We start from the raw sequence: 27,348 nt of genomic DNA, 5'->3' as shown, positions 1-27,348 counted from the left end.
ATCATGTAGGATGGTAGTACATACTGAAAAAAAAATGTGCTTGTAAGTTGAATTGGGTAGTTCAAACCCATGTTGTTCAAGGATCAACTGTGGTTCATTCTTCCATCTTATCCTGTCCCTTTTTTTCACTGCAGTAACAAACTACCACAAATTGAGCAGCTTAAAACATAAATTCATAATCTCAGTTCTATAGGTCTGAAATCCAACACAAGTCTCACCAGACTAAAATGAAGCCATCCCCCAGGGCCTGCCCTGGCTCTTACCTTCAGGTCAGGAGGAGAATCCACATCCACACTCATGTAGGTTGCTGATAAACACCAGTTCCAAAGCAGTTGTAGAACCCAAGTTCCCACTTCCTTGCTGACTATCTGACTGACTGCTCTCTTGAACCAAGGAGCTGTTCTTGGATCAGTTCCTTCATTCCTGAGAGCCAGAAACAGCACTGAATTCTTCTCATGCCTTGTTTTTCCTGCATTTTCTTTGGTCAAGTCCCTCTCTCACCAACACTTCTGCCTTCTTTAAGTGTCCATCCAAATAATCCAGAATAATCTATCCATCTCAAAGTCCATAACCTTAACACCACCTATAAAGTCCCTTTTTTGCCAGGTAACATGTTCACAGTTTCTAAGGATACATTAGGTCACGAAGACCTTTTTAGGGGCCACTGTCAGGCCACATCACTCTAGCTAATCATGTCAGCGTTTCTTCCTGTATCCATTTAGGAAAGAGAAATGGTTGTGGGAAACAGCAGCAAAAGGTGGCTCTTTTGTTCTAGGAAATTGCCAGAGTCCAGGTCCAGCAGCCAGGGAGTGCACACCCCGTTAGGGAGGGATGGCGTCAGCAACTGCAAACAGAGACAGTCTCTTTGTCCCTTCTTTCAGGGTGCTGAACTGCTCAAATTTTATTGGCATAGATGATTGTTTTATAAGACAGTTTTCAATTACATCACAATATTAAAAGTACACCTGAAGGTCAAGTTCTAAAAATTAACTCCCAGGTCATGTTTCCCAAAAGGCTACAGACATAAGGATGTGGCATTCACAAGTCTTGTTTTTAGATTAGTGCTTATCCCCAAAGAGTCATGGCGGGAGGACAGTATGAGAAAACCAACTTCAGTTAGCTGTCACTTAAAAGTTTTTAAAATCAAGGGCAACTCTCATAGCTAGGTTTCTTTGACTATGAACAATGTAAGTCTAACTTTATCTAAGTCTGTATTACATTCCAACGTCTAAAGCTTACAGTATAACCAGTTAGTAAATAAACACTATGTTTTTAATTAAATTGGATTTGAATAGGAGAAGGTCCATCAGGATGAAATTTTTATATTATTGTTGTAATTTTGTTAAATCACAAAGCACCACAGGAGAATAAGAATAGTAAGCAAATAACAGGAAAGACTGAGGAAAAACTGAATAACAAGTAAAACAACAGGAAAGACTAGGTCACCTGGGGAACAATCCATGTTCTCCCGCGCAAACGTGGAAATTGTTTTCCCGGGAAAGCCCCAATTCTTCCCCATCAACATCAACAGGAGAGCCGTGTCATCTGAGGCCTGTCCTCGGTTTTGCACCGTACAGGCAGACTTCAGCCTGCCCTCGGTTTTGCACCGTACAGGCAGGCTTTTATCCTGACCAGAAGCCCACCTTCGGCTTGTACCGTTCAGGTGAGCTCCCTTCCTTGGTTAGGAACCTGCGCCATCAGGCAAGGTCCCTTCCTCGAGTCCCTGCATTTTCTCAGCTCCCCGCAGGAAATACGATCTTATTTTCTAGGCATTCTGGGATTTTAGAACTTGTTTCCAAATCTTGTTATTAAAAGCAGTATGGTTCTGGATCTCAAGCAGTAAAAATAGTTACATTTTAAATTAATAGTATTTAATGGTGAGGATACTGGTTAGTCAGATGAACCTTTTGGAGGCACAAACTCAATCTCGCCTTCGCTGGAGCCCAACCCCACCTCACCCACCACATCCCAGTGGGGCTCTGATGTAGCAACATAAGGCTATTTCCTTGTCAATGGCTGATGTTTAAAACACAGTCCAACTGCCAGTCTTAGGGCAACTGCTGCAACAGACAAATGCCTTAGGTACAAATGTCTGAGGTAACCCAAACTTTCAGCACTTGTTTGGATGACATCTTTTCTTTCTGTCTTAAGTCTGTCCTTAGTTTTTGATGTTTTATGCGATGGTTGAAAAATGAACTGGAAATGCCAGTAGAGTATTGTTGTTGTTTTTAATTGTTTTATTGTTTGTTCTTTTTAATTCAGACAAAATTCTAAGAGGACTAGAAAGGTGACCCACTCCTCTCCCCAAAGGAGACACTGTTGGGTTTCTTGTGAACTCAAACGAGGTTTCTCATGAGTTGCAAGGCTTGTCTGTTTTTTACACAAGCAGATTCATATCACACATTCTGTCTGCAGTATGTTCTTTATACTTATTTCAGAAAACCAGACAAAAAGCATGAATAGTGCCACCATGTTGGCACAACTGTTTTGACTTTTCCATATTCCTTTCCAGTTTGTGTTATGAAGTGCTTATTTTTCATGTTGTTGCCACCACACAGTATAACTCTGTATCCTTTTTTCCCCCCTTACATAAGTATTTGCATGATGTTTGCATAATTTAGTCTAATTTTTAATAGAGGTAATGAAAGGGTTACTTGCTTCATTTCTTCCTTATTAACAGCCATTAAAATATTAAGTACAAAAAGGGAATAAGTAGGTGATACTGAGATAAAAAGCAGGTGCTGAATAGCATGGCAGGTTTCTCTCCAACAACTGCTAGTCCTCATCCCCAGTGCCTCCTGCTCCTAAAGACAAATCCCAGCAGTAGATCCCTGCTGCTTTTTGCCAAGAGAAGCTGAAGTGGCTTCAGGTCCCCACTGGATGTTAGCAACAGACTGGCGGCTCTCAGGAGACAGTCGGACTATTTCCAGTAGAAGGATATGAAAGACAATAAAAAGCAATGTATATACAGGTCGAAGTTTCCTTTGACACAATATGTAGTATCTTACAAATTAAATAGCTGGAATGCATGGGAAACCACACTGATCCACTCATCAAAGCATGGCAAAGTCAAAGAAAATGCATCTAGCTAGACCCTAAGGAAGGGTGTCCTGCTGTTAGGTTATTTTTTCGTATGATTTTGTTTAGCAGAAGAATATGTGTACTCTACTGGCATTTCCAGTTCATTTTTCAACCATCGCATAGCACACAGCACCTCCAAAATGCAGCCTTCTACGAAGAGAAATTGCATCCCCACAGCCTTCACAACTTAAAATGAGTTTCTGGATCAGAGTGTCAGCCTCATCTGTATTTGTTTAACAGAAAGTGGGAAATAGAAGAAAGTGACAGATAGACCCGCTTTTCAGCAGAGAAAAGGTCTGCCTGTATAGTAGTAGCTTGGAAGTCTCAACCTGCCTGTAGCTTCTCTGGAGCTGGGGTCTAGCTTGGCCACTGAGTCACCAGCACAGGAGGGCCTGCTATGGAAAAGATCCTGTTCACAGAGGAGCTGATGGCCACACTCAAGCCAATCATAATGCAAAAAGTCACCACTTTGTAAAACTGTTCTGTAAATTAACGTCCTTGATCAATGTCTTAACGTGGTGACCCTAAGTCCCAAAGGTAGTATCTTGAAGATGCTGAAAAATAGCCAGCCTTGGCTGATGTCACATACAGGCAAACCTCAGAGATACTACAAGTTCACTTCAAGACCACTGCAATAAAGCAAGTCACACAAATGTGCTCGTTTCCCAGTGCAGGTAAAAGTTATGTTTATACTACCTTGTCTGTTTAAAGTGTGCAGTAGCATTACACATATATATGTATATACCTTAAAATACTTCATTGCTAAAAAATGCTAATTATCATCTGAGTCTTCAGCATGTTGTAATCTTTTTGCAGTAGTAACACTGAATATCACAGGTCCCCATAACAAATATAATAATGATTAAAAAGTTTGAAATATTGTGAGAATTACCAAGATGTGATAGAGACCCAAAGTGAGCAAATGCTATTGGAAAAATGGTGCCAATAGACTTGCTCGACCATAGGGTTGCCACCGACTTTCAATCTGTTAAAAAAAAAAAAACACTATCGGTGAGGCACAATAAAACAAGGTGTGCCTGTACCTGTAATCCACATATATTGCTATTAATGTGCTCTTCCTAGAGCACAGAGTCCATTCAGGCTTATATAAAGAATCAGTGGGAGAACTGCAGGGTCCTTGCTTGCAGTAGCTTGCACAGATGACTGCAGCATTTCCAGGTTAATGTCAGCTAAGGCGAACAGATGCTGCACCATCTCAAGGGTCTCCGCGTCTTTCAAAGGAGCCAGCATTGGGTCTTCAAGATCCGACATGCCTTCATCAGACAGAGCATAGAGCTGAAAAGACACGTTGAGGCAGAACGTTACAGAAAATAACAATGTTGGATAGTAATATTAGCACTTCTCACAGTTGTGAAAAAGAAATTAAGCTGTTGTTTAAATTGCCCACACGGAGCAGGGAAAACCCTTAAGATGTAACCCAGATTTATCTGGCCTGACTTTATCCATTTTGCCTGGAGTCCTCTGAATCCCCACTCCCTGAAGTCTACCTTCTACTGGATCCATTGACTGCAGCAGATTAGGAAGGTTTGAATGTACCTTTCTCACAAGTCAGTATGAAAGGTTTGGTTTTTTATTTTTATTCAACTATGAGAATCTCTCGTATGTCTACATGAACTCCTCAAAGGTAGGTGCCGTGATTTACTTAGCTATGCTTCCTGCCTCCCACTCTTGCTTCAGCCTGTGAAAGTCTCGCCCCAGAGTTCCAGGGCGCTTTGCTTCTCATCTTAGTGGTCAGCTGAAACGCCACATCCTCCCCTCTCCACTGGCCCACCCGCTACCCCCACATCCTGGCCACTATTACATTATTTTATTGTCTTCACATGCTTATGGAATCTGAAATTTTCTTCTCGATATTCACTGTTCAAGTCTGTTTATTAAAACCCAAGCTGCCCAGGAGAGCAAGGACCTGGCCTGTCATCCTCACTTTGTACCCTGCCTGGACCACAGCCCCTCAACACACTGAATGTCCTTCAGAGAGGTTCATTTGAACACTGCTCTAATTGCAACTGCTCAGAACATTTGAAACTTCGCTTTTAGGATCTGAGCAGCACCTCTGACACATTTGTTTTGAATCTTCAGTAATTACAAATTTGCCAGTAGATTTGATTTTTAAAAAGGCCCTCAGAACCAGATCAGATTACTGATGTAAATAGTAAAATTTAAAATGAATAATGAAGCCTTATAAAATATGCGTGAATTTTAACTGAATATGAAGAGAATCTGAAAGAATTGCAGAAATGTTCCGAGCAATGGTAACCTTACTCAAATAACACGCAGCTTGTCGCAAGGGCTGAAGGGCAGCACTCATTTGCATATAAAAGCACCTGTGGGTCTGTGATCAGGATCAGTCTTACCAGTCTACACCTTGTAGATTCACCCAATGCAACTCACAGAGTGTAACCAGGGGCTGCACGTCACCATGTGGCCCAAAGGGTAAACTGTAGATATGCTTTAGGGAATGGATTTGGCCAGCTCTTTGAAACACAAGTGCCACATCCTGGTGATTTAAGAATGAGCAACATGGGTACAGGCTGAAGCCTGCCAAGAGCACAGCAGGCTTGTCCTGGGTCTGGTGGAGAAGGGCTGAGTAGCATACTGCTTCCTTCTCTGAACAGCTGCCAACCCCAAGTGCGCAGAGGCACTTCTAGACATGAGAGAGACTAAGATGCCCCAAGGAGCAGGGTGGGGGTAGGGGGGTTAACATTTTCTCCTGGTGATTCTCAGCTACCTTCTCCCCAGTTCTTTCACCAGTCTGCAAATGCGTTAGGGTAGCTTTCAAAAGCCCTTCAGAAAGTCTCTCAAAGTTACTCTGGCTACCAGACAAGAAAAGACAGGAATGCAGGTAGATTTCTGTACCCTGGTCTAAGTAAATCTCTGTAAGAAACATACGACATCCCAAAATTCCTTCAGGAGGCAGCAGCCTCGCTGTCCTAAGACATGGTGTTAGGAAGTCTAAGGGAGAGTATGTGGAGACACTTAGGAAGGTCTTTAAAGAAAAATTATTTCTTTGTTTATGTGGAGCAGCCCCTACAGTTGGTAGCTTTGCACCAAAGTAGAGTACCAGCCGTGCTGGAACTCCAAGTGCGTTCTAGTGGCTCCTCTGAGACCCTCAACAGAGCAGAACTTGGAAACAACACAAAGATCAACTCCTAGAGCTGACCTGCAAGGAAGATGACAACTAAACGTGAGTTGGTTGGGCGAGGGAGTTAGCTAGTATGGGCTTCGCCGTATTTTCTTTTTTTATCTACTTCCTGGATGCAGTTGATGACCTTGTAAAATGGTAAGGACTGATTTGAAAAATGCTAAACACCCAGTTTCTGCAAAAGGCAAAGGGGCTATGACAGCAGAGCTACTGTTGTGCTCATCTTTGTGGAAAATTAGATAATTATACATATTGTTTCCATAACCAAAAGATGTCACCTAGCCTGGCCACCACACAGTCACATCCTGGCTCGTTTTTAAGTAGTTCAGATTTTGTGGTCAAAGTGCAGGAACGTGGCATCCCTCTGGGCAGGTGGAATCTGTTTTCAGTTGTGAACAAACATTGGCTCCTTGGAACGAGGCCTTGCTGCCCTCTTTGGATGTCTTGGCTACACAAAGGCACTAACCATAGCGCTCAAATTTCCCAGAGTGGATGCATTACAAACCTATCTAGGCAGTCTACCCCCAGTGCCTGCTTCCCGAACCTGGAAGCAGAGCTCAGAGTTTTGGTCCTTTGTGTCACATAGCACGCTGGCCCCAGTCCTTCACAGCCAGGTCTGCCCTGCTCCTCTGCCCCAAACGATGAGCAAAATCTGCAGAAACTACATTCAAGTGGCTGCCCCAACCTATTGATGGTTCCTTCAATTAATGACCCAATTTATAATTTAAAAAGGAAAAGCTTAACCTTGACTCTTGGGGCAAAACTCATCCTTACCTAATTGTTGCTCTTGCCATGACATTTCCTGAGGGCACAGAGCTAATGCTACTCCTAAGAATGAAATGTCTCCCTGAGACAACTCCGTCCTCTTGAGTATGTCCCTGTGAATCTGAGGCAGCGCTGAACCAAAGTGGTCCAGCCACAGAATCCCTGCTGCAAATAATGGGGTATCAGGCCTAGTCCCTGCCACATGGCACCAAGGCTTTGGCCAGAATTCTCTCCAAAAAAATGCAAAAGCCATGAGATGTGGAGTCTAAAAACAAGGCTGAAGTCCCAGCCCTGCTAGCAAGTTCTTCAAATAACACCTTTCCTCTGAGCCTCAGTCTTCCTATGGAGTGGGATGTGTGACATGGGCAGAGTATTTTTTTTTAAAAATGTGGTTAATAATAATAATATATGTTTAACCTATTTTGAAGGGCTGTGGTGGATGAGAAAGTCTAGTGAGTTTATCAGCTGTTAGGTGTCCCTGTCCTACTGGCTTCCCTGTTCCTGCCCATCCTAGGTCCCATCTGGGAGGTTCCTTACCAGGTGGCACAGTGTAGGAATAATCTGGAGCTTACAGCAAGTGCCCAGCAGAACTGCTGCATTATCTGGCATTTCTGCAGGAGGAAAAAAAAAAAATCAGTCATTATCCCAAAAAAAGCATCCATGGAAACAGCAACCCCTGGACTGTACCTAATTTATATATCCTCTGCCAGCCAGGCGGAGGATATGCTCAGTAGTTGTAGAATGAATGAATGGGGCTAAACAAACAGCAAAGGCTTTTTAGAAAATAGATGTAGGGACTAGGTAACCAGCTCTGTGTTCACCGGAGAAGGTTCCTCAACGTTCAGTTTGCCCATCAGGAAGAACATACAGACTCAGGGAAAAGTAAAAAAAATCTGGGATTTGGTGACAAAAGAGCTGTATTCGAGCCCCACTATATATTTGGGAAGTGACTTTGGGTACACCTCTCTAAAATGTTTCCTTGTTTGGTTGCTATAGGCTTGGGGGCTTTTTGTTTTATTTATTTTTTTGCCTATGTCAGAGAACTGAATAAACTAGAAGGGGTTATATCTAGGTCACTAGTCATTTGGGAGAGAAAAATGTAATGTGACCTGATCAAGGGGTGGCACAGGAGACCACCTGAGCCCAGGACTGCAGGGCCCCCTAGCCTCCTGCTAGCTCAACATATGGCAACGGTGGGAGAGGGAGTTGGTGCAGAGCTGTGTGAGGCTGGGGGCTACACCAGAAGGGTCCTGCCAAGCCCCAGGAAAGGAAATCTAGAGCAATGTCATTCAGAACCAGTTTTAAATCTCTCCCAGGGTAAAACAGATGCAGTTGCTAAAAAGACCCAGTCCTCTGGGATACAGCCTTTAAGCTGAGAAGGCAAACGGAAAAAAGTCACCTGTTCCATCATCTGGCCCAGGGAACATTTATGAACTCCCTCCATCTCCTGCATGCATTAGCAGGCTTATTTATACACAGCAATGTGTTGCTGAGGCTGTGACCCAGCAGAGTGCAGTGAAACATGGCCCATGCCCAAGAGAGGAAGGCTGCTAGGAGGATGGGGTAGCCCTGAGGGGTGATCTGCCTAAAAACATCTTAAATTGCATTCCAGTGTTGTGCGTGCATTTGCCCACAGAGTCTCCAGGAGGCCCCGATCCTAAATCAGGACGATGAAGAGGGTAAATATATGTTGCCTTGTGGGAAGATCACGGGGCTGGGAAGGGCAGGGGCAAAGGCACCTGGGACAGGATGTCCTGGCTGAGTACTGTCACAAGTCCTCTCACCTGTTCATGCTCCCCTTCCCTCACTTTGCAGGTGGCCCCTGAGTCCCACGTAATCATCACCGTTCTCCCTTATTCTTGGAAATACTTTAGTTCCGCGTTGTTCAGTGGTCACTCACTGTCTTGAGCACGGTGCTGGGGACACGGGGATGAAAGAACAGCATCTGCTCTGAGGAGCCGACCCCCTAATTTTAATTCCCTCGAGGGTGGGTTGATGTTCTCCCACCTCAGCACCAAGCAGTGCCGACAGCACAGGTAGAGACTTCTTTAATGTTTCTTGAATTGAAATGGTGTCTTTTGATCTCTCCTAACTCTGTTTTACAAATGAGACATGGAGAGTTCACTTAAGGTCACAAAACGCTCGAGGACATGTCCCAGGAGACAGGTCAGATGCTGAGACTGAAGTGCCTCAAACAGGTTAAGCAGGAGGAAGCCGCTTCAGGATGATAACATAGGAAGATGGGAACTCCCCTCCTCCCGTGGACAAACTGAATCTGCATCTCCCCGTGGAGCAGTTTCCTCTGAAAAAACCCAAACCCCCCTGGGTGACTCCTACACATCAGACGAATGAGGGAAAAACCCACATCGAAACAGGTAGGATCTCTCTGTAAATCCCACCCCTGGCACAGCGGCCCACAATCCGCAGGCAACTTCAAAGCCCACGCTTCTTCCCGTGAAGAGTTTAAACCCCACCTCAGGCACCCCAACTTTTAAAGACCTGCACCACACAGATAAGCCCCCCTAAACCTCTGGCTTTAACAACCAATGGGGCTGGCTGGCGTCCATGAGGCCCACAAGCCTGTAGCAAATGGACAACTTGCTCATGTGGACTCAGCCCAGCCTAGGGTCCCGCGCAGAGGCAGCCATTTGAAAAGCATCACACTTGGTGAGAGAAGGCTTATCTGTTATAAAGCATCAGCCTGAGGAGCAGGCATCGAATTTAACACATGTCTAGGGACCTGCTGGTGTTCTCTCTGGGGACAGAGGCCATCAGATGCCATCTTTGCACCCTCCCTCTACCATACTCCAGAGCACAGCTGTTACACATGTCTGATGCCCTGGGTTTTATAGCTGCCACCCAGGCAATACGCCTCGTTCGCGTGGCTCTCACAGCCAGCAGAGCTTGTGTTCCTGGATCACTCAGGACTCAATGACAGTCATACCATTTTTGGCCAGCTGCCACCCCCAAGGCACTGTCAGACAGCAGACGGAAACACACCCCCAGTCTTCCGGTGAAAGACTGTTTGCTTGGCCTGCGGAGCGAGCTTCTCTCTGGTTTGACACACACCTAGCGCCTGCTCTCAGGGAACAGAGGCCGATGGATGCCACCTTTGTGCTCTCCACCTCGATGCAGGCCACCGGGATCTCCTGGAAAACAGTCTGTACAATCATCTGGTTTGTGCGACTGTCACCCGGATGACAGTTCTAGGTCACCTGGCTGTAGTGGCTAGCAGGATTTGCACTTACGGTCTGTATATATTTATATGCCGGAAAAGCTGCTGCCGGAGGGTCCGGCTTCTTTCAGTCTGCATCTAGGTGCTGACAAACCCCCAACTACTGGGGCCACTAAAAATAAGTAAAATCGACGATTTGGACCCTCACAAAGGTTTGAGAGACAACCAACCGAGAGTTGCAGCCACGGCGAAGAGTAAGGTCACCTCTTACATGAAGCCACGCTCTCAGGACTGAGAGCAGTAACTGTTTTGTTGGAAACAGAGTCAAGAAAAATGAAAAACTAGAATAGGTTCCAGACAGAAGAACAAGATAAAAACTCAGAAAAAGTGCTTAATGAATAGCAAAGGATACAAGTGACAAAGAGTCCAGAATGTGATCATAAAGATGCTTGCCAACCGTGGAAGAATGGATGAAAAAGTGACAACGTCAATGCAGAAACAGGAAATATAAGCGCCAAATAGAAGTCACAGAGATGAAGAATACACGAACTGGACAGAAGCAGACATTAGAGGGGCTCGACTAGAGGAGGCGGAAGGAAAGGTCACTGAACTCAAAGGGCAATGAAACGCACCCCGTCAGAGCCACAGAAGGAAAAGGGGAAGGGGGAACATAGCTGAAGGAACCAAGGTTACGGCATCAAGCAGCCCAATATTCACAGTATAGGGGTCCCAGAAGGAGAAGACAAAAAGGGGCTGAAAACTTCCAGAAACTGGAGAAGGAAACATATCCATGAGACCCAGAATGGAGTTCCAAATAAGAGGAACCTAGAGAGAGCCACATCACAACGCATTAAAACATCAAAAATTAAAGATAAGCCTAGAATCTTAAAAGCAGCAAATCTTACATACAAGGGAATCCCCTCATATCAGCAGATTTTTTTTTCAGCAGAAACTTTGCAGGCCTGAAAGAGGTGTTATGATATATTTTAAATGTTGAAAGGAAAAAAAAAAAAAACACCTGCAACCAAGAATACTCTGCCTGGCAAAGTTTTCATTCAGAATTGAAGGAGAAAGAGTTTTCCAGACAAGCAAAAGCTGAACGAATTCATCACCATTAGACCAGCCTTACAAGAAATGTTAAAGGAACTTGTTTAAGCTGAAATGAAAGGGTACTAATTAGTAACAGGAAAACATAAACCTCACTGATAAAGGTAAATATACATATAACATTCTATATTAAGTTGATATGTAATCCCCACGAAAATCTCAAAGCAAAACCTATAGTATATACATAACAAAATAAAGAGAAAGGAATCTAAGCATACCACTGCAGAAAATTATCAAATCACAAAAGGAAGAGAATAAGGAAGAAACAAGAACTACCAAAGAGCCACGAAGGGGCAATAAGTACATATCAGCAATCACTTTAAATGTACATGAACCAAATTCTATCAAAACACAGAGTGGCTAAATGGATTAAAAAAAAAAAGGACAAGACCCATTACACTGCTCATTTCAGATGTAGGGATATACACAGACTGAAAATGAAGGGATGGAAAAAGATATTCCATCCAAGTGGAAACCAAAAAAGAAAAAAAAAAAACTGAAGTTACACTGCTATATTTATATCAGCCTAAACTTTAAAAGACTGTAGTAAGAGACAAAGAAGGCTGTTATATAGTGGTATAGGGCTCAATCCAACAGGAGGGTATAATAACACTTTAAAATATTTATACACCCAACATAGGAGCACCTAAGTATATAAAGGAAATATTAGCTGTCCTAAAAAGAGAAATAGACAGCAATTAAATAATCGTAGGGGACTTTAATACCCCATTTTCATCATTGGATAGATCATCCACACAGAAAACCAATACAAAAATAGAGGCCGTAAATGAGGCATTAGAGGAAATGGACTGATATACAGACTGCTCCATCCAAAAGCAGCAGAATATACATTCTTCTCAAGTGCACATGGAACATTCTCCAAGATTGGTCATATTTTAGGCCACAAAATAAGCATTAATTAAGAAGATTGAAACAATATCAAGCATCTTTTCTGACCATAATGGTGTAAAACTATAAATCAATTACAGGAAGAAAACTAGAAAAGTCAAATTCATGCTACTGAATAAGATGTCGAAGAAGAAATCAATAGAAAAAAATCAAAAATACCCTTAGACAAATGAAAATGGAAATACAACATTCAAGACTTATGGGATGTAGCAAAGGAACTGAAACCTAAAATTGGAAGGAAATCACAAGGAGCAGTGTGGAAATAAATGAAATACAGACTAGTAGATAAAAGGAAAACAAACAATGAAACTAAGAGCTTTTGAAAGATAAAGAAAATTAATAAATCTTTAGCTAGACCAGAAGAAAAAGAGGACTCAAAATCAGGAATGAAAATGAAAGCAATGTTACAACTGATATCCCAGAAATGCAAAGGATCATAAAAGACTACTATGAATAATTATATGCTGAAATACTTAACTACCTAGGAAAAATGAATAAATTCCTAGAAACATACAATGTAAGACTGAGACTGAAACATACAACATAAGACTGAATCAGAAAGAAATAGAAAATCTGAAAAGACTGATTACTGCAAATAGATTGAATCAAAGTAGATGGAATGAGTAATCAATAATCCCACCAAAGAAAAGTCAAGGACCAAATGACTTCACCAGTGAATTCTACAAACGTTTAAAAAGATTTCCAACCCTTCTCCTTCCAAACTCATTTTATGAGGCCAGCATCACCCTGATACCAAAATCAAACAAGGAAAAGAAAGAAAATTACAGACCAACATCCCTGATGAACACAGACACAAAAATTCTCCACAAAATATTAGCAAAACCAGATTCAACAATACATTAAAAGGATCAGAGGCAAAAATTCTCCACAAAATATTAGCAAAACCAAATTCAACAATACATTAAAAGGATCATAAACCGTGAACAAACTGGATTTATTCCAGTGATGGCAATGACAGTTCAACATCTGCAAATCAATGTGATGATACCATACGAACAAAATGAAGGACAAAAACAATATGACCATCTCAAATGATAAAAAAAAGGCATTTGACAAAACATTCATTTATGATAAAAACTCTCCAACAAAGTGGGCAGAGAAGGAACACATGTCAACATAATAAAGCCCATCGCTAACATCTTACTCAATGGTGAAGAGTTGAGAGCTTGTCCTCTAGGATCAGAAACAAGACAAAGAAGGATGTTTTAACCACTTTTAAAGTGGAAGTGGTTTATTGGACGTCCTGGCCAGAGCCAGTAGGCAAGAAAGGGAAATAAAAGGCATGCGAATTGGAAATAAGATGCCCTTATTTGCATATGACATGACTTTATATATAGAAAACGCTAACTATCAAAAAACCCTTAGAACTAATAAAGTCAATAAAATTGCAGGATCAAAATTGATATATAAAAATCTGTGGCATTTCTATATACTAATAAATTATCAGAAAGAAATTAAGACAACCTCATTTACAATTGCACCAAAATTCCAATAGCGTATTTTAACAGAAATAGAACAAACGATTACAAAATTTGTTTAGCTTCATAAAAGATCCTTGAAAGCCAAAGCAATCTTGACCAAGAGGTACAAGGGTAGAGGTATCACGTGCCCTGATTTCAAACTATATTAGAAAGCCTTAGCAATCAACTGTGGTATTGACAGAGAAACAGACACATAGAGCAATGAAGAGAACAGAGTCCAAAAATAAACCCATGCTACATGGTCAAGAATATACAATGGAGAAAGGACAAAGGACAGTCTCCTCAACAAACGGTGTTGGGAAAACTGGACAATTACAAGCAAAAGCATGAAACTGGACCACTATCGTATACCATACACAAAAACGAACTTGAAATGGAGCAAAGATTTAAACATAAGGCCTGAAACCATAAAACTAGAAGAAAACATAGGCTGGCAGTAAGCACCCTGACATCGATCTCGGCAGTGGTTTTTTTTGGATTTCACGGAAAAAGCAAAAGAAACGAAAGCAAAAATAAATAAATGACACTATAAATCAACTGTAATTAAAAACTTTTTAAATAAATGAGACTATAGCAAACTAAAATCTGCACAGCAAAGTAAATCATGAACAAAATGAAACAGCAAACTACTAATGGAAAAAAAATTGCAAATCATGCGTGATAAGGGGTTAATAGCCAGAATATATTAAAAACTCATACAACTCAATAGCAAAAAAAAAAAAAAAATCCAGCTTTAAAATGGGCAAGGGATCTGAATAGACAGTTCTGGAAAGACGACGTACAAATGGCCAATAGATATATGCAAAGGTACTCAGCATCAGTCAGAGAATTCAAATCAAAACCACAATGAGCCAGCACCTCACACCTGTTAGCATGGCTATTATCAAGAAAGGAAAGAAAGAAGTGTTGACAAGGATGTGAAAAAAGGGAACCCTTGCATACTGTTGGTAGGAATGTCAACTGGTGCAGTCACTATGGAAAACAGTATGGAAGCTACTCAAAAAATTAAAAATAGGAGTTCCTATTGTCTTAGCAGGTTAAGAACCCGATGTTGTCCTTGTGAGGATGAAGGTACAATCCTGGCCTCTCTTAGTGGTTTAAGGATCTGGCGTTGCTGCAAGCTGCAGCATAGATCACAGATGAGGCACAGATCCACTGTTGCCTTGTCTGTGGTGTAGACCCCTAGCCTGAGAACTTCCATAAGCTGCAGGTGTGGCCATGAAAAGGAAAAAAAAAAATTAAAAATAGAACTACCATGCAATCCAGCAGTTCTACTCCTGGGTATTTATTCAAAGAAAACAAAAACACTGATTTGAAAAAAATGTATGCATCCCGCTGTTCCTTGGGGCATTACGTACAAAAGCAAACTAAGTATCCAATGGATGAATGGCTGAAGAAAATGTACACATACTCACCTCACACTGGAATGTTATTCAGCAGTGAAAAAGGAAATATTTGCATTTGGGACAACATGAAAGGACCCTGAGGGCATGAGGCTAGGTGAAGTAAGTCAAACAGAGAAACAAAACATGATCTCACATGTGGAGTCTTAAAAAAAAAAAAAAAGTAAGCTCATAGGTAGAACAGATGAGGAGGATGTGGAGGGGTAGGTGAAACGAGTGAAGATGGTTAAAAAAGTATTAACTTCCAGCTATAAAATGAACAAGTCCCGGGTATGTGATGTGCCAGACAGAGACTACAGTTAACGATACTGTATTATATATTTGAAAGATGCTAAGAGTAAATCTTTTTTCTTGCGATGAAAACTTAATTATGTATGGGGATGCATGTTAATAAGACACATGTACAAATATCAACTCATGATACTATACACCTGAAACTGTTATATCTCAATTATATTTCAATTTTTTAAAAAACACGCTAAAGAAAAAAACTAGTGTTATTATTTAGAATGCTGGAAATAGGCCTCTAAAAGAGGCCATTTTCTGTTCCAGCACTTTTTTCAGATTCTAAAGAGAAAAGACTGTTGTCATAGGAGGAAAAGATCAACTCAGAAGGGCCAAGGATAAACAAGCGTGTTAATGAAACAGCTTACACCAGTCTGATCTCTGCAGTGACTGACCTGTAAATGAGACCTCAGTCCAGAGAGAAGCAAAAGAGCACTCATTGTTGGTTGAGGCATCAGCTGCATATATTTTCAGCTGTACTGAAAGATTTCGCTATCCCTGGGCTTCCAGCTCAGATACTGCTAGTAAGTGTTATGGTACGTGTCAACTCCGAGTGGCTGCCTGTGTGCAAGGTTGCAGAGAACGGGAGGTTGTGTCCAGGCTCAAGGAAGAGGAAACTGTGATGCATTCACAGTGTTGGCCAGGTGTTACCTATTTGATATCACTGATCCAGCCTATTGATAGAACTATTTCAGTAAGTAATAGGGGTATGAATGGAAACAACCTAAATGCCCAGTGACAGAGGAGTGGATAAAGACGAGGTGGTGGGGGGATGCGCTGGGGGTTTGGGATGGAAATGCTATAAAATTTGGTTGTGATGATCACTGTACACCCATACATGCAATAAAATTCATTGAATAATAAAAAAGATAGTAGGGTAGGTGAAGAAAAGGCTTCTCACAAGCTAGAAAACTCTGGCCGGTAGATTAGCTTCAGATAGAATGCCTATAGCTAGGCATTCTAATATCTGGATTAACACCGGGGAAAGGTCTCTGGTGAGGTTCCACAGGGCTCTGTCTTATGTCTGCCCCAGTTAAAACTTTTACCCTGGACTCCGAGCAAGACATACAGCAAACATTCACTGGCATCTGCCACTGGGAGAGGCATCCGCTCTGATCAATTCTTTTACAACGGAAGGTTGCCGGGCCTTGGTTCCTGCCCGGTGCTGGGGAAGAACCCTGACTCAACTCCCTAACATCGCCCTGAAGGGAAGTTGTGGGGACTGAGAGACAGGGCTGGCTGGCCAGGTCTCGCCTTGCTGCAAGGGCAGGGAACGCTCAGCATCCTCATGCAGGATGACCACCTTCTGGTATCACAGACTCTCCGGCGCGGTGAGCGTGGGATGGGGGTGGTGGAGAGGTCGCAGGTGGTGGGGGGGTCCACTGCTCATAATCACGGGAGGACCATTTCAGGCCGGGTGTGGAGGCTGTGCAGCTGCTGGGCCCAGGCTCCTTAGTGGCCGCAGTGCTGCACTCAGGGTGGGGCCATACGTTTCCAAAGAGGAACAAGAGGGTCAGAAGGACCAAAACACAGAGGACAAAGCAGTTGCCAAATGCAAGTCACAGCCTCTCAGCACTGCCAGGAATCAAGGGGGATCACCAGCCGTGTGTCTGGGGAAGTGCTTTGCTGTGTTGGGGAGGGGGTGCGCCCTCAGCCAGCCCTCCCCGGGGGAGCAGAGGGAAGTCCTCCCCCAGGGGGTGGAGGAGGCTGGCAGCAAAGAGGCTGCCCCCAAGCTCTAGTCCGTGACTTCGTGGCACTCCTGTCAACTCTCCTGGCCTCCCACTGCTTAGCCTCCCTGTCCTGCTTGAAAGGGAACTCAATGCACCACATCTTCCACAAAGTAAGCAAAGCGACTCCAAGGCAACTGCGTTTCTGCCTTTTTTCCATACCTGCTAGTGCACTGACCAAGAGGTAGGCCGTAGAAAAGAGCTTCCGGTTGCTGACCACATCCTCTGGGCCCGGAACCCCACCCTGCACGCTGCACCCCGCCAGCTGCAGGAAGGCCATGAGCTGCTGCTGCTGTGAAGGCTTCAGCTCCCCCAGCCCGGCCAGAGGGGGCAACAGTCTGCTGCTGGCCACACTGTCACACTGTGGGAGGGGGAAAGAGGCAGGTTAGTGAAGCCAGGGGCCAAACCGGGCAGAATCCCAGCCTCTGCCCCACGACGCAGCCCTAGTGGCGAGCTGGACAGTGGTCCCCCAAATAAATGTCCACCTGGAACCTCAGAACAAGACCTTGTTGAAGTCTCTGCAGGTGTCATAAAGGTAAGGATCTTGGTCTTAGATTGGGGCAGAGACAGAAAAGGAAGGAGACAGCCACACGAAGACGGCAGAGATCTGAGCAATGCGGCCACCAGCCGAGGCATGCCGGGAGCTCCCAGAGGCTGGAGGAGGCAGAAAAGATGCTCCCCTGGAGCCTGGGGGAGAAGCATGACCCCGCCTGACACCTTGACTTTACAGACTTCTGGCCTTCAGAACTGTAAAGAATAAAAACCAGTTGGTGGTCACTTGTCACAGCAGCCCTAGGAAACGACTACAGCTTTCCACCTTCACATCGGCTACTGTGCTGCAGGGAGAAAACTGAGGACCTAGGAGTAGGAGGAAAAGAAGCTTTAGGGTTAAAAAGAGGCAATTTTATCCCAGCTCAAAGCCTCATTTCTAAAGGTCCAGCCTGTCCACATCTTCAGAAAACCAGGGGGCAATACCGCCTCGAGATGCCTCCACTCTCACCACTTGTTCCAGGACCACGAGCATCTCCTCATCAAACAGGACCTCCTGGAGCACATCGTTCAGAGCTGTCTGTTGCTGCTCCGGCAGCTCCGCAAAGGGATGGATGTTCCTCTTCAAGAGCCACGTGACTGTGAAAGCAGAGCAGACCCGGTCTCGCGACGCATCTCAGAACGAGGACCAGCAACGCTGCTTTCTAAAGCTCATTGTCCTCCGTTCTTTCACAGACGCTTCCAGCTGCACAGTCAGTTGTGGAACTCAAAGGACAAGTTAAGTACCACCTGAGTGTTTTTCACTAACCGAACTACTAAAAGAAGAAGTAGTTTCCTGCTTCCATTTCCCTTCCCTCCAGGAGGGAGAGGAAACAGATTAAAAAGAAAGAAAAGAGGGAAGCCCAGTTTTATTTCAGACTTTACTCTTTTCCTGATGGCTTTAAACATTAATTAAGTCTAATCACTTATTTTCTGGAACAGTCATTTAGAATTATTATTAAATTATCAAGGCTGAATTATGGAATGTCAATACTTTCACAAAGCTTCAAAGCCATGCAAATTCCAAAATACATTCTTTTGTGTCTTCCTAATACACCGTAATTTTGTATCCATTAATACCAAACGCACGCTTTTCAAGAGGCCAGCACCCAAATTTCATGGCAAACACAGCTATGCCACTTTCTCCGTTCTTCTTCACCCATCCTGGAGAATGGGTGTAGAGGCTCCTAGCTCCGTCGCTCACATCCTCCGCGGGATGCCTGAGCCTCTCCCCTTAGAATCTTTCTTCTTTATTTTAAAATAGTCAAAAACTTGGAGTAAATTAAGCCCAGTGAGAATTTAAAAACAAGTTTGATAAACCAAAGCTTTCACATGCAGGGCTGCATATCAATATATAAAAGCACCACCTCCACTGATGTCAAACTCCAGCCAACAGTTAAACTCAAAAAATGCCCAATAAATTCAAAAACTGCCCTACGAACACGACTAGGTCCTTGCCAGCCTGGAGAGAAGTGTGTCCTGGCTGGTCTAGAGCCCAAGAGCCAAAGGCGGGCCCCGCCCTAGTCCTGCCTAAACCACTCAGCCTCCCAACTCCACCCCGGGCTGACCAGAATGGCCAACTTACAGGGTGGACTGATGGGAAAAGAAATTCTAAGAAAGCTCGGCACATGGGGGTGTTGTCACTTCCCTGTAGTGCAGTTTAAGGCTCCAGGGCCACTCCTGCTGTGGTTTTAAGCCAAGATACTCACATCGCTTAAATAGCAGCGGAGAATCACACCCAGTTACCAGGAGGGGGCCTGCATCCCCGCATTAGATGGGAAAGCCTTAAGATTGGGGCTTCATTCTCATGCTACAGAAACAAAAGCCTCTCTCTTCTGGTTTGGGACTCACTGAAGCCCCACTGATGAGTCTCTCTTCTTAGCCTTCAAGCCAGAGATATTGTGAGCTGCTCTTAGCTCTTTTTATCATGCTTAGTTATTCACTTCTCTTTGTCCTTGCGTATCCTCTTCTACTATATACTGCACGCCTTTAATTCCTGCCCCACCTCCCACCCAAAAAAAAAAAAAAAAAAAACTTTTAAAACACAAATGCACAAATGCTACAAGGAGCAAAAGCAATTGCCACAGGTAAGTCACGGGTCCTCCCCTCCTTCTCGCTGGCTGCCTTGGCACCAGATGTCTTCATGCCATGTGGATAAGGGCCTCCAAGAGAGTGCGTTGCAATGCTGACAAAGCCTTGCCTGTCTCCGCAATGAAGCCCGGAACATAATGAAACGGATGCAAAGCTTGGGTTCTCTCCTTGCTGCTCACTAGCTATTCCCGGTAGCCAGCAAGACTCCCATGGTGCAAACGAAAGAAAGCAGGAGGCTCCTGCCTCTTCCCCACCTCAGCCCCCCACCCCTTCCTTAAAACAGGCCATCCAAGACGTGAGGTTCCCCAAGATCTGACCATGGTGAGCCCTGCGGAGTGAACTAGAACTGACTCAGGCTCTGTCCTCTCTGTTCTCAAATGCCTTCCATGGAGTCTCCACTCCTGAGGCCACATCCCCTCCTGAGGTACAGCACTCAGTTACCCATCAGCTCACCATGCCCCACCCTGTTGGCAATACCTTGTTTCAAAACACCCAGTGGCTCATCCACGACGGACGCCCCCTGCAAAGCATCTGTCATGTCCCAGAACCCAAGCTCTAGGAGGGGCAGGGGCTCCAGCGAGGCACAGCTGCTCTCCCTTGTCTGCTGGAAGCCGCCGTGTTTCTCTTGGAGGAGGCAGAATTCTGGAATGCAGAGAAAAGGCCCAGCCGGGCGTGAGGGTCAGCCTTGCTGGCACCTCTCAGACCCAGCTTTAACGCCAATCAAGCAGGGCAGGGAGACACACCCACTCTCTTCCCCACATCAGGCTGTTTCACCAAAACTCAGCCACTTCCTGCAAATACAGGAGAAACAGTTGTTCTTAACATAACATTCTCTAGTGTGTGCCCTCTGAACCGGCGGGAGGGAAGCTTTCAAACATCAGAAGTATTTTCTTAGCTTGACTGGAACAAACCAACTCCCACAAACAACCCACTATATGTAACTGGGAAAACTTGAATTTGATGGATAGATTTGACTCGATTGAACTGATAGTATTACAGAATTATTGACAATACATTTAAATGCACAAGTGGTTATAGGACTCTAGGAGAGTCTGTTTTTCTTTGTTAACAAACAACACACAGCACCAAAAAATAAACTACTGATTTCTGTAATCACATAGTCTTTTTTTTTTATTTTTTTTTATTTTTAGGGCCACACCCGCAGCATATGGAGATTCCCAGGCTAGGGGTCGAATTGGAGCTGTAGCCACTGGCTAGATCTGAGCCACATCTGCAACCTACACCACAGCTCATGGTAACACTGGATCCTTAACCCACTGAGCAGGGCCAGGAGTTGAACCTGCATCCTCCTGTATACTAGTCAGGTTCATCACTGCTGGGCCACAACAGGAACTCTAATGACAGTATCTAATAGCCAAGGTGAGTACTAATAAGCCACCACTGCCCCAGGCCCTTCACACACCTCCTCTAACTTGCTCCTCACCGCAGCCCATGGAGGGAGACAGGAAACGAAGGCCCAGCCAGCTTCAGCAAGCAGTTTGGGACCTCGCAGGACCCTGGGGTACCATCTGTCTGACCTCAGGGCCCCCAGTCTTCACCCTGTGCCCTGTCGGTAAACCCACGCCCCCCCCCAACACCTGGGCACCCCGGACCAGCGCCCTCCCAATGCGGCTGCTGTCTCACTTGCGCAGAGACATCCCTAAACTTCTCCAGTATCTCTCTCTTCTCCAGCCCAGAGCAGCAGGAGATCCTCTACCAGTGTGTGTCTCGGGAAGGTGGGGTGTCCCTCAGCGCAGGCTCAACCGCCCCAGAGAGCCCCGAGCCGAGGCGCCCTCACCGAACTGGCCGTCCACTCTCAGGTACAGCTCGATGACGCCGTAGGCCAGGGTGGTGGGCGCCGGGATCTCCAGCACCACGTTGCTGCCCTTGCTGATGTTCCCGCGGTCCATCACTGACACCTGCGGGAGAGGACACACGCTCCCACCTGGGCACCCAGGCTCCTCCTGCACCACGCGCCAGCCTGGTGCCAGGTGCACAAGAAGTGCCTGGAAAATGCCCACTGAACCAGGTGGAAAGGAGGAGCGGCCGGCAGGGGTCAGGATTTCATCCCCGTCGGCCTCACGATGCCGGACACACGTTCCAAAGGAAATGGCCAGCCTGGCTGCACAAAAGCAAGATTCCAGAGCTTGGGATCCAGTGAAGCTGGGTCTATGGTGTCGACTAAAGCAGGTACCAAGTAAGACGACTTCCCGTTTCCCTCACGGAGGGTTGTGGAAACAACTCCGAAATCCAAAGAAAACCCTCAGGGGTAAGAAAGCCTAACTGGGAGACCCCGCTGAGAGCAAGACCCTGGCACATTCTTCTAGACCCTGTGGATGGCACGGTGTGCAGAAACCAGGGGACAGGCTGGAGGGAGAGGAGCGGGCATGAGAGGATGGGCAGGAAATGCCAGGTCGGGTACCAACTCTCTCCTTCAAACACAAACATGACCCCTGTCCACCATGGCCTGGGAAGATGAGAAGCTTTTGCCGCCCAAATGCTGGAGATCATAGACCTTTTTAGCAACTCAGTCCTGGTCAGAGTGTGGTGACAGCTGGCCTCCTGACTCGCAGGCAGGCTCCAGGCCTTTGGTGGGGGGGGGGGGGGGTCACTGTGGGCAGAAGTATGGGCAGGAGCAGCAGAAGCCACTTCTCACCTGGCATCTGTCTGCGCTCTGCCCAGCCTTCCCAGCCCAGGGAGTCCAGCCCCGGACCTGTATCTCCACCTCCTTCTAAAGACAACTTCCCTGGATCCTCTAGCATAACTTGAAAGTCACCCCAAGAAGTAAATCTCTACAAACAGAATATTGAGCACCATGACCAGCTGGGGGGGAAACCGTGGGGTGGAGAGCCTCCTGTTCCACTCCTTCGGCAGTCCTGCCGAAGCTCAGGGACCAGTTGGTAAAACTGTGACTTAATCCAGAAGCATCTGTTTTTTCCTTTCTGGTTTTTTTTTTTTTTTTTTTTTTTGTCTTTTTGCCTTTTCTGGGGCCGCTCCAGGGGCATATGGAGGTTCCCAGGCTAGGGGTCCAATCAGAGCTGTCGCCAGCAGCCTACGCCATAGCCACAGCAACGTGGGATCCGAGCCACGTCTGCAACCTACACCACAGCTCAAGGCAATGTCGGATCCTTAACCCACTGAGGAAGGCCAGGGATCAAATCCGCAACCTCATGGTTCCTAGTCGGATTCGTTAACCGCTGAGCCACAAAGGGAACTCCAGAAGCATCTGTTCATAGATATGCAGATGCAGGTACCGATCTAATCCCAAAGCAATCATCTGGAGACGCTCAGTTCTAAGGGGTTATCTGTGCATCAACCTGGCCAGGGAATACATTGACCCATTTTCTTTTGGGAATGTGTCTGATCCAACCCTGCATGGCCAATCCATTGCCCTGGCCGTGGGTCTTCTTTAGGAATGGGCACTGCCAGGATGGTCCAGTGAGAGCAGCCCTGATGTGGCAGATGGGACGAGAGCCAGGAGCCACCCCCCCACAAGCTTATATGAGAGGGACTCCACCCCCAGGGGAGGCAGCTTACAACCTTCTCTGAGTCCTAGATCCAGCAGTCACCCCAAACATTTCCATTACATAAGCCAATAAATTCTTTCTTGTTTAAGCCAATTTGAGTTGGATTTTTTTTCCCTTTTTTTAGGGGTGCACCTGCCGTATATGGAAGTTCCCAGGGTAGGGGGTCCAAGTGGAGCTGCAGCTGCCAGCCTACGCCACAGCCACACCAGATCTAAGCCCCTTCTGTGACCTACACCACAGCTTGTGGAAACGCCAGATCCCGAACCCACTGATCGAGGCCAGGGATCAAACCTGCATCCTCATGGAGAGCAGTCAGGTGCACTTCCACTGAGCCACAGCTGGAACTCCTGAGTTGGATTTCTGTGAACTCCCTACAAAGAGAGTCCTGATGGATAAAGACCAAGTCCTCATCGGTGGTTGGAACCAGCGGCTGCCGTGGTCTGACACTCCAAGCCACCAGACACACCTGCACGGTCTTGAGCTGGATCCCCACCACGCCGCACTTCTCCATCTGGACGTGCTCGGAGATCACACACTTCTGCGTCGTCACGATCTTCTGTGTCAGGACACACAGGACCTCATTCTTCCTCTCCAGCACCTGCTGCAGCACAGGATTCTTCAGATCGATTGTTCTGAAAAAGAAAAACGCCCGTGAGTGGCCCCAGGAGGTGGATGCAGCCTGAATTTTTGCCCCTCGCACAGCTGACGGCTGAGAAGTGAACAGGTGACAACCAGCATCATTTATTTCCCAGCAATGATAGAGGGGGCAATTCGTCAGGAAAGGCAGAAACCAGACTCTGGCGAGGCCACCTGGGAGCTGCCAGGTCTCTGGAGAAAGGCTGGATGCCGGCAGGAAGGGGGGCTCCTGCCACACGCCCGCGGGGCTGTTAGCGAGAGGGAAGGAAGCCCCAGCGGGGGAGCTCTGTCTTGTCATTTTAGCAGAGGCCGAGGGACCACAGACATCATAGCCGTGGGCACTAACCATAGGATTCCCGTGGGGGCCAGTGTCGCTCAGAGGAGAGGGGAACGGGCTTGAAGAGCAAGGAAAAAAATGGATTTGAATTAAAAAGGAACTTAACCTGCCCGCCTGGGAAGGATGCATCATCTCTTAGAAGAGGTTTTATGTCACTTGACAGTTGTCAGGGACACCGAGGCCAGTTAGGCGGGACCTGCCCAGGTCACCCAGCAGAGACTTGGGGTTCCTCTGGGGAATTTCACGACCAAGGTAAGTTTCCATCCACAGACGATGATTTCATGCTTAAAAGCAAGTAATGAAATACCCTCTCATTCAATGCTATGAGGCGATGGTGTGGACAGGAAGAAAACCAAATTAGAGTTAGGGGCAGCACAAGGACAATTCCTGTCTTCATCCCGTGCTGTTTACACAGTCCAAGGTTAGTTACCTTGAAAAGCTCAGCGCCAGCCCCAACCACACATAGCAGCATTCACCTCGCTCCAGGGGGACTCAGGTTCTCCAGGCTTCAGAAATGCATCCCCGGGAGTTCCCCATGTGGCTCAGCGGAAATAAACCCGACTTGTATCCACGAGGATGCGGGTTCGATCCCTGGCTTCGCACAAAGGGTTAAGGATGTGGCGTTGACACGAGCTGTGGTGTATGTCACAGACAAAGCTCAGATCCACGTTACTGAAGCTGTGGTGAAGGCTGGAAGCTGCAGCTCCAATTCTACCCATAGCCTGGGAACCTCCATGTGCTATAGGTACAGTCCTAAAAGAAAGAAAGGAAGGAAGGAAGGAAGGGAGGGTCCCTGGAAGGGAAGCAGGTAGTTGGAAAGGTCTGTCTCCATGTGAAAAGCTGCTCAGGTTTGAAACATCCCATGCCCATCAATGGATGGACAGACAGACCCATGTGGTCCACACGCACAATGGTTATCCAACCAGAGAAAGGAATAAAGCTGACACGTGCTGCAACAGGAATGAACCTTGAAGACGTCATGCTGAGTGACAGAAACTAGACCCAGAAGGACACAGAGTGGGTGGCTTCACTTAGATGAAATCTAGCCCAGGCAAATGCAAAGCCACAGAGAGCAGATCTGAGGTGCCAGGTGCTGGGGTGGGGGGGAAAGGGGAGTGGTTCTTGTTTGATGGCTGCAGGGCTTCTGTCTGGGGTAATGAAAAAGCTCTAGAGATGGACAGTGGTGATGGCTGCATGACAGTGTGAAAGTATGGAATGCCACTGAACCGTACACCTAAAAATGGTTAAAATGGCAAATTTTATGTTATACTTTATCACGGTAAAAAAATTAAAGAGGAAAAACTGTTCAATCTCAGTAGTGGTCAAAGAAGTGCAAATTATTATTTTTCATCTTGCTTAACTGAAATTTTATTAATGTTTTAAATTGTTATTTCCCCGATACAATTTTTTTCTACTATATAGCATGGTGACCCAGTTACATGTACATGTGTACATTCTATTTTCTCATACTATCATGCTCCATCATAAGTGACTAGACAGAGCTCCCAGTGCTACACAGCAGGATCTCATTGCTAATCCATTCCAAAAGCAATAGTTTGCATCCATTAACCCCAAGCTCCCACTCCTTCCCCCATCCCCCTGGCAACCACAAATCTATTCTCCAAGTCCATGATTTTCTTTTCTGTGGAAAAGGTCATTTGTGCCTTAGATTCCAGATATAAGTGATATCATATGGCATTTGCCTTTCTCTTTCTGACTTATTTCACTCACTATGAGTGTCTCTAGTTCCATCCATGTTGCTGCAAATGGCATTATTTCGTTCTTTTTTATGGCTGAGTAGTATTCCATTGTGTATATATACCACATCTTCCTAATCTGGTCATCTGTTAATGGACATTTGGGTTGTTTCCATGTCTTGGCTATTGTGAATAGAGCTGCAATGAACATGCGGGTGCATATCTTTTTTAAGAAAAGTTTTGTCCAGATATATTGCCCATGAGTGGGATTGCTGGGTCATATGGTAGTTCTATGTATAGATTTTTAAGGTACTTCCATACTGTTCTCCATAGTGGTTGTACCAGCTTCCACTCCCACCAACAGTGCAGGAGGGTTCCCTTTTCTCCACACCCCCTCCAGCATTTGTTATTTGTGGACTTATTAATGATGGCCATTCTGACTGGTATGAGGTGGTATCTCATGGTAGTTTTGATTTTCATTTCTCTAATACAGGGATGTTGAGCATTTTTTCATGCGTTTGTTGGCCATCTATATATCTTCAAAGAAATGCAAACTATAACAATGTTTCACACATTGTGACTCAGCAGCAACAAACCCAACTAGTATCCATGAGGTTGCAGGTTTGAGCCCTGGCCCTGCTCCCTGGGTTAAGGATTCGGTGTTGCTGTGAGCTAAGGTGTAGATCATAGATGTGGCTCAGATCCCACATTGCTGTGGCCAGCAGCTGTAGCTCCAATTCCATCCCTAGCTTGGGAACCTTCCTATGCCACGGGTGTGGCCCTAAAAAGACAAAAGAAAAAAAAAAAAAAAAAAAAGGCTGCCCAGGGCTCAGCTTCCAGGAAAGCAGAGGAGACGGGAACAGGCTTGAGGGAAAGCAGGGGCCTGGGGTCTGCCTGGCTGGGGCTGCACCCCCACTCCCAGCCCTGCCCCTCCAACCAGGTGACCTTGGGTGAATCACTCCGCCCCCTGCACCTCGTTTTCTTACGGACATACCAATGGTAATGATGCCTCTGCGTGGGGCTGCCAGGGTTTACACGAGATGGCAGGCGGCGAGCAGACAGTTAAATGCCCCACAAATGCTGGCTGGCTCAGGTCACCTTCCTGTTTCCTCTACGGGGGTCCCCAGACCAAAGCCCCAGTGTGTGCACTTGGTGGGAGTGACAGGCAGCCATTAAGGTCACAGGTGCTTCTCCCATCCCTCAGGCCCTTAGGAGCCTCCAATGGACACATCTCAACCCTGCCCAGACCGCCAGGCCTTGGGCCTGGCACCGCCCCCGCAGCCCCCAGCTTTGCCCTGGTGCCTGAAACACACCAGCTGCGGGCTGCCCCCAGGCCATGCCATCGCATCCCCAGGCTCCCACATCTCGCTGACACTGGTCACTTCCTGCCGCGGTCGGTGTTCCCCGCCCACCCT

At 45.9% G+C, this 27,348-nt stretch overlaps 1 protein-coding gene across 18 annotated transcripts in view; it reads right to left on the bottom strand.

Moving 5' to 3' along the window:
- Positions 1–864: 864 nt before the first annotated feature.
- Positions 865–27,348, bottom strand: part of GSDME (gasdermin E) — a 56,348-nt gene continuing 29,864 nt past the window's right edge. For 11 of the 18 annotated variants that reach the window (XM_021078675.2, XM_021078676.2, XM_005673319.4 and 8 more), the window contains 7 exons: positions 23,730–23,895; positions 21,535–21,655; positions 20,214–20,378; positions 18,118–18,245; positions 17,280–17,478; positions 7,547–7,620; positions 865–4,377 (listed from right to left, as the gene is read on the bottom strand). In XM_021078675.2, the coding sequence (XP_020934334.2) occupies positions 4,147–4,377; positions 7,547–7,620; positions 17,280–17,478; positions 18,118–18,245; positions 20,214–20,378; positions 21,535–21,655; positions 23,730–23,895 (1,084 nt within the window). In that variant the 3' untranslated portion in view covers positions 865–4,146. The remainder of the gene's footprint in view (positions 4,378–7,546; positions 7,621–17,279; positions 17,479–18,117; positions 18,246–20,213; positions 20,379–21,534; positions 21,656–23,729; positions 23,896–27,348) is intronic. The other 7 variants (XR_014834155.1, XR_014834154.1, XR_014834161.1 and 4 more) reach the window with 3 other exon arrangements.

Source organism: Sus scrofa, chromosome 18, assembly GCF_054392235.1.
Source record: "Sus scrofa isolate SSC_HxYL_T2T_F1_AM1 chromosome 18, Sscrofa_HxYL_maternal_Yorkshire_Landrace_v2.0, whole genome shotgun sequence".
Classification (NCBI taxonomy): Eukaryota; Metazoa; Chordata; class Mammalia; order Artiodactyla; family Suidae; genus Sus; species Sus scrofa.
Note: the sequence above shows the minus strand (reverse complement) of the source record. Positions and strands in the feature narration are given on the sequence as shown.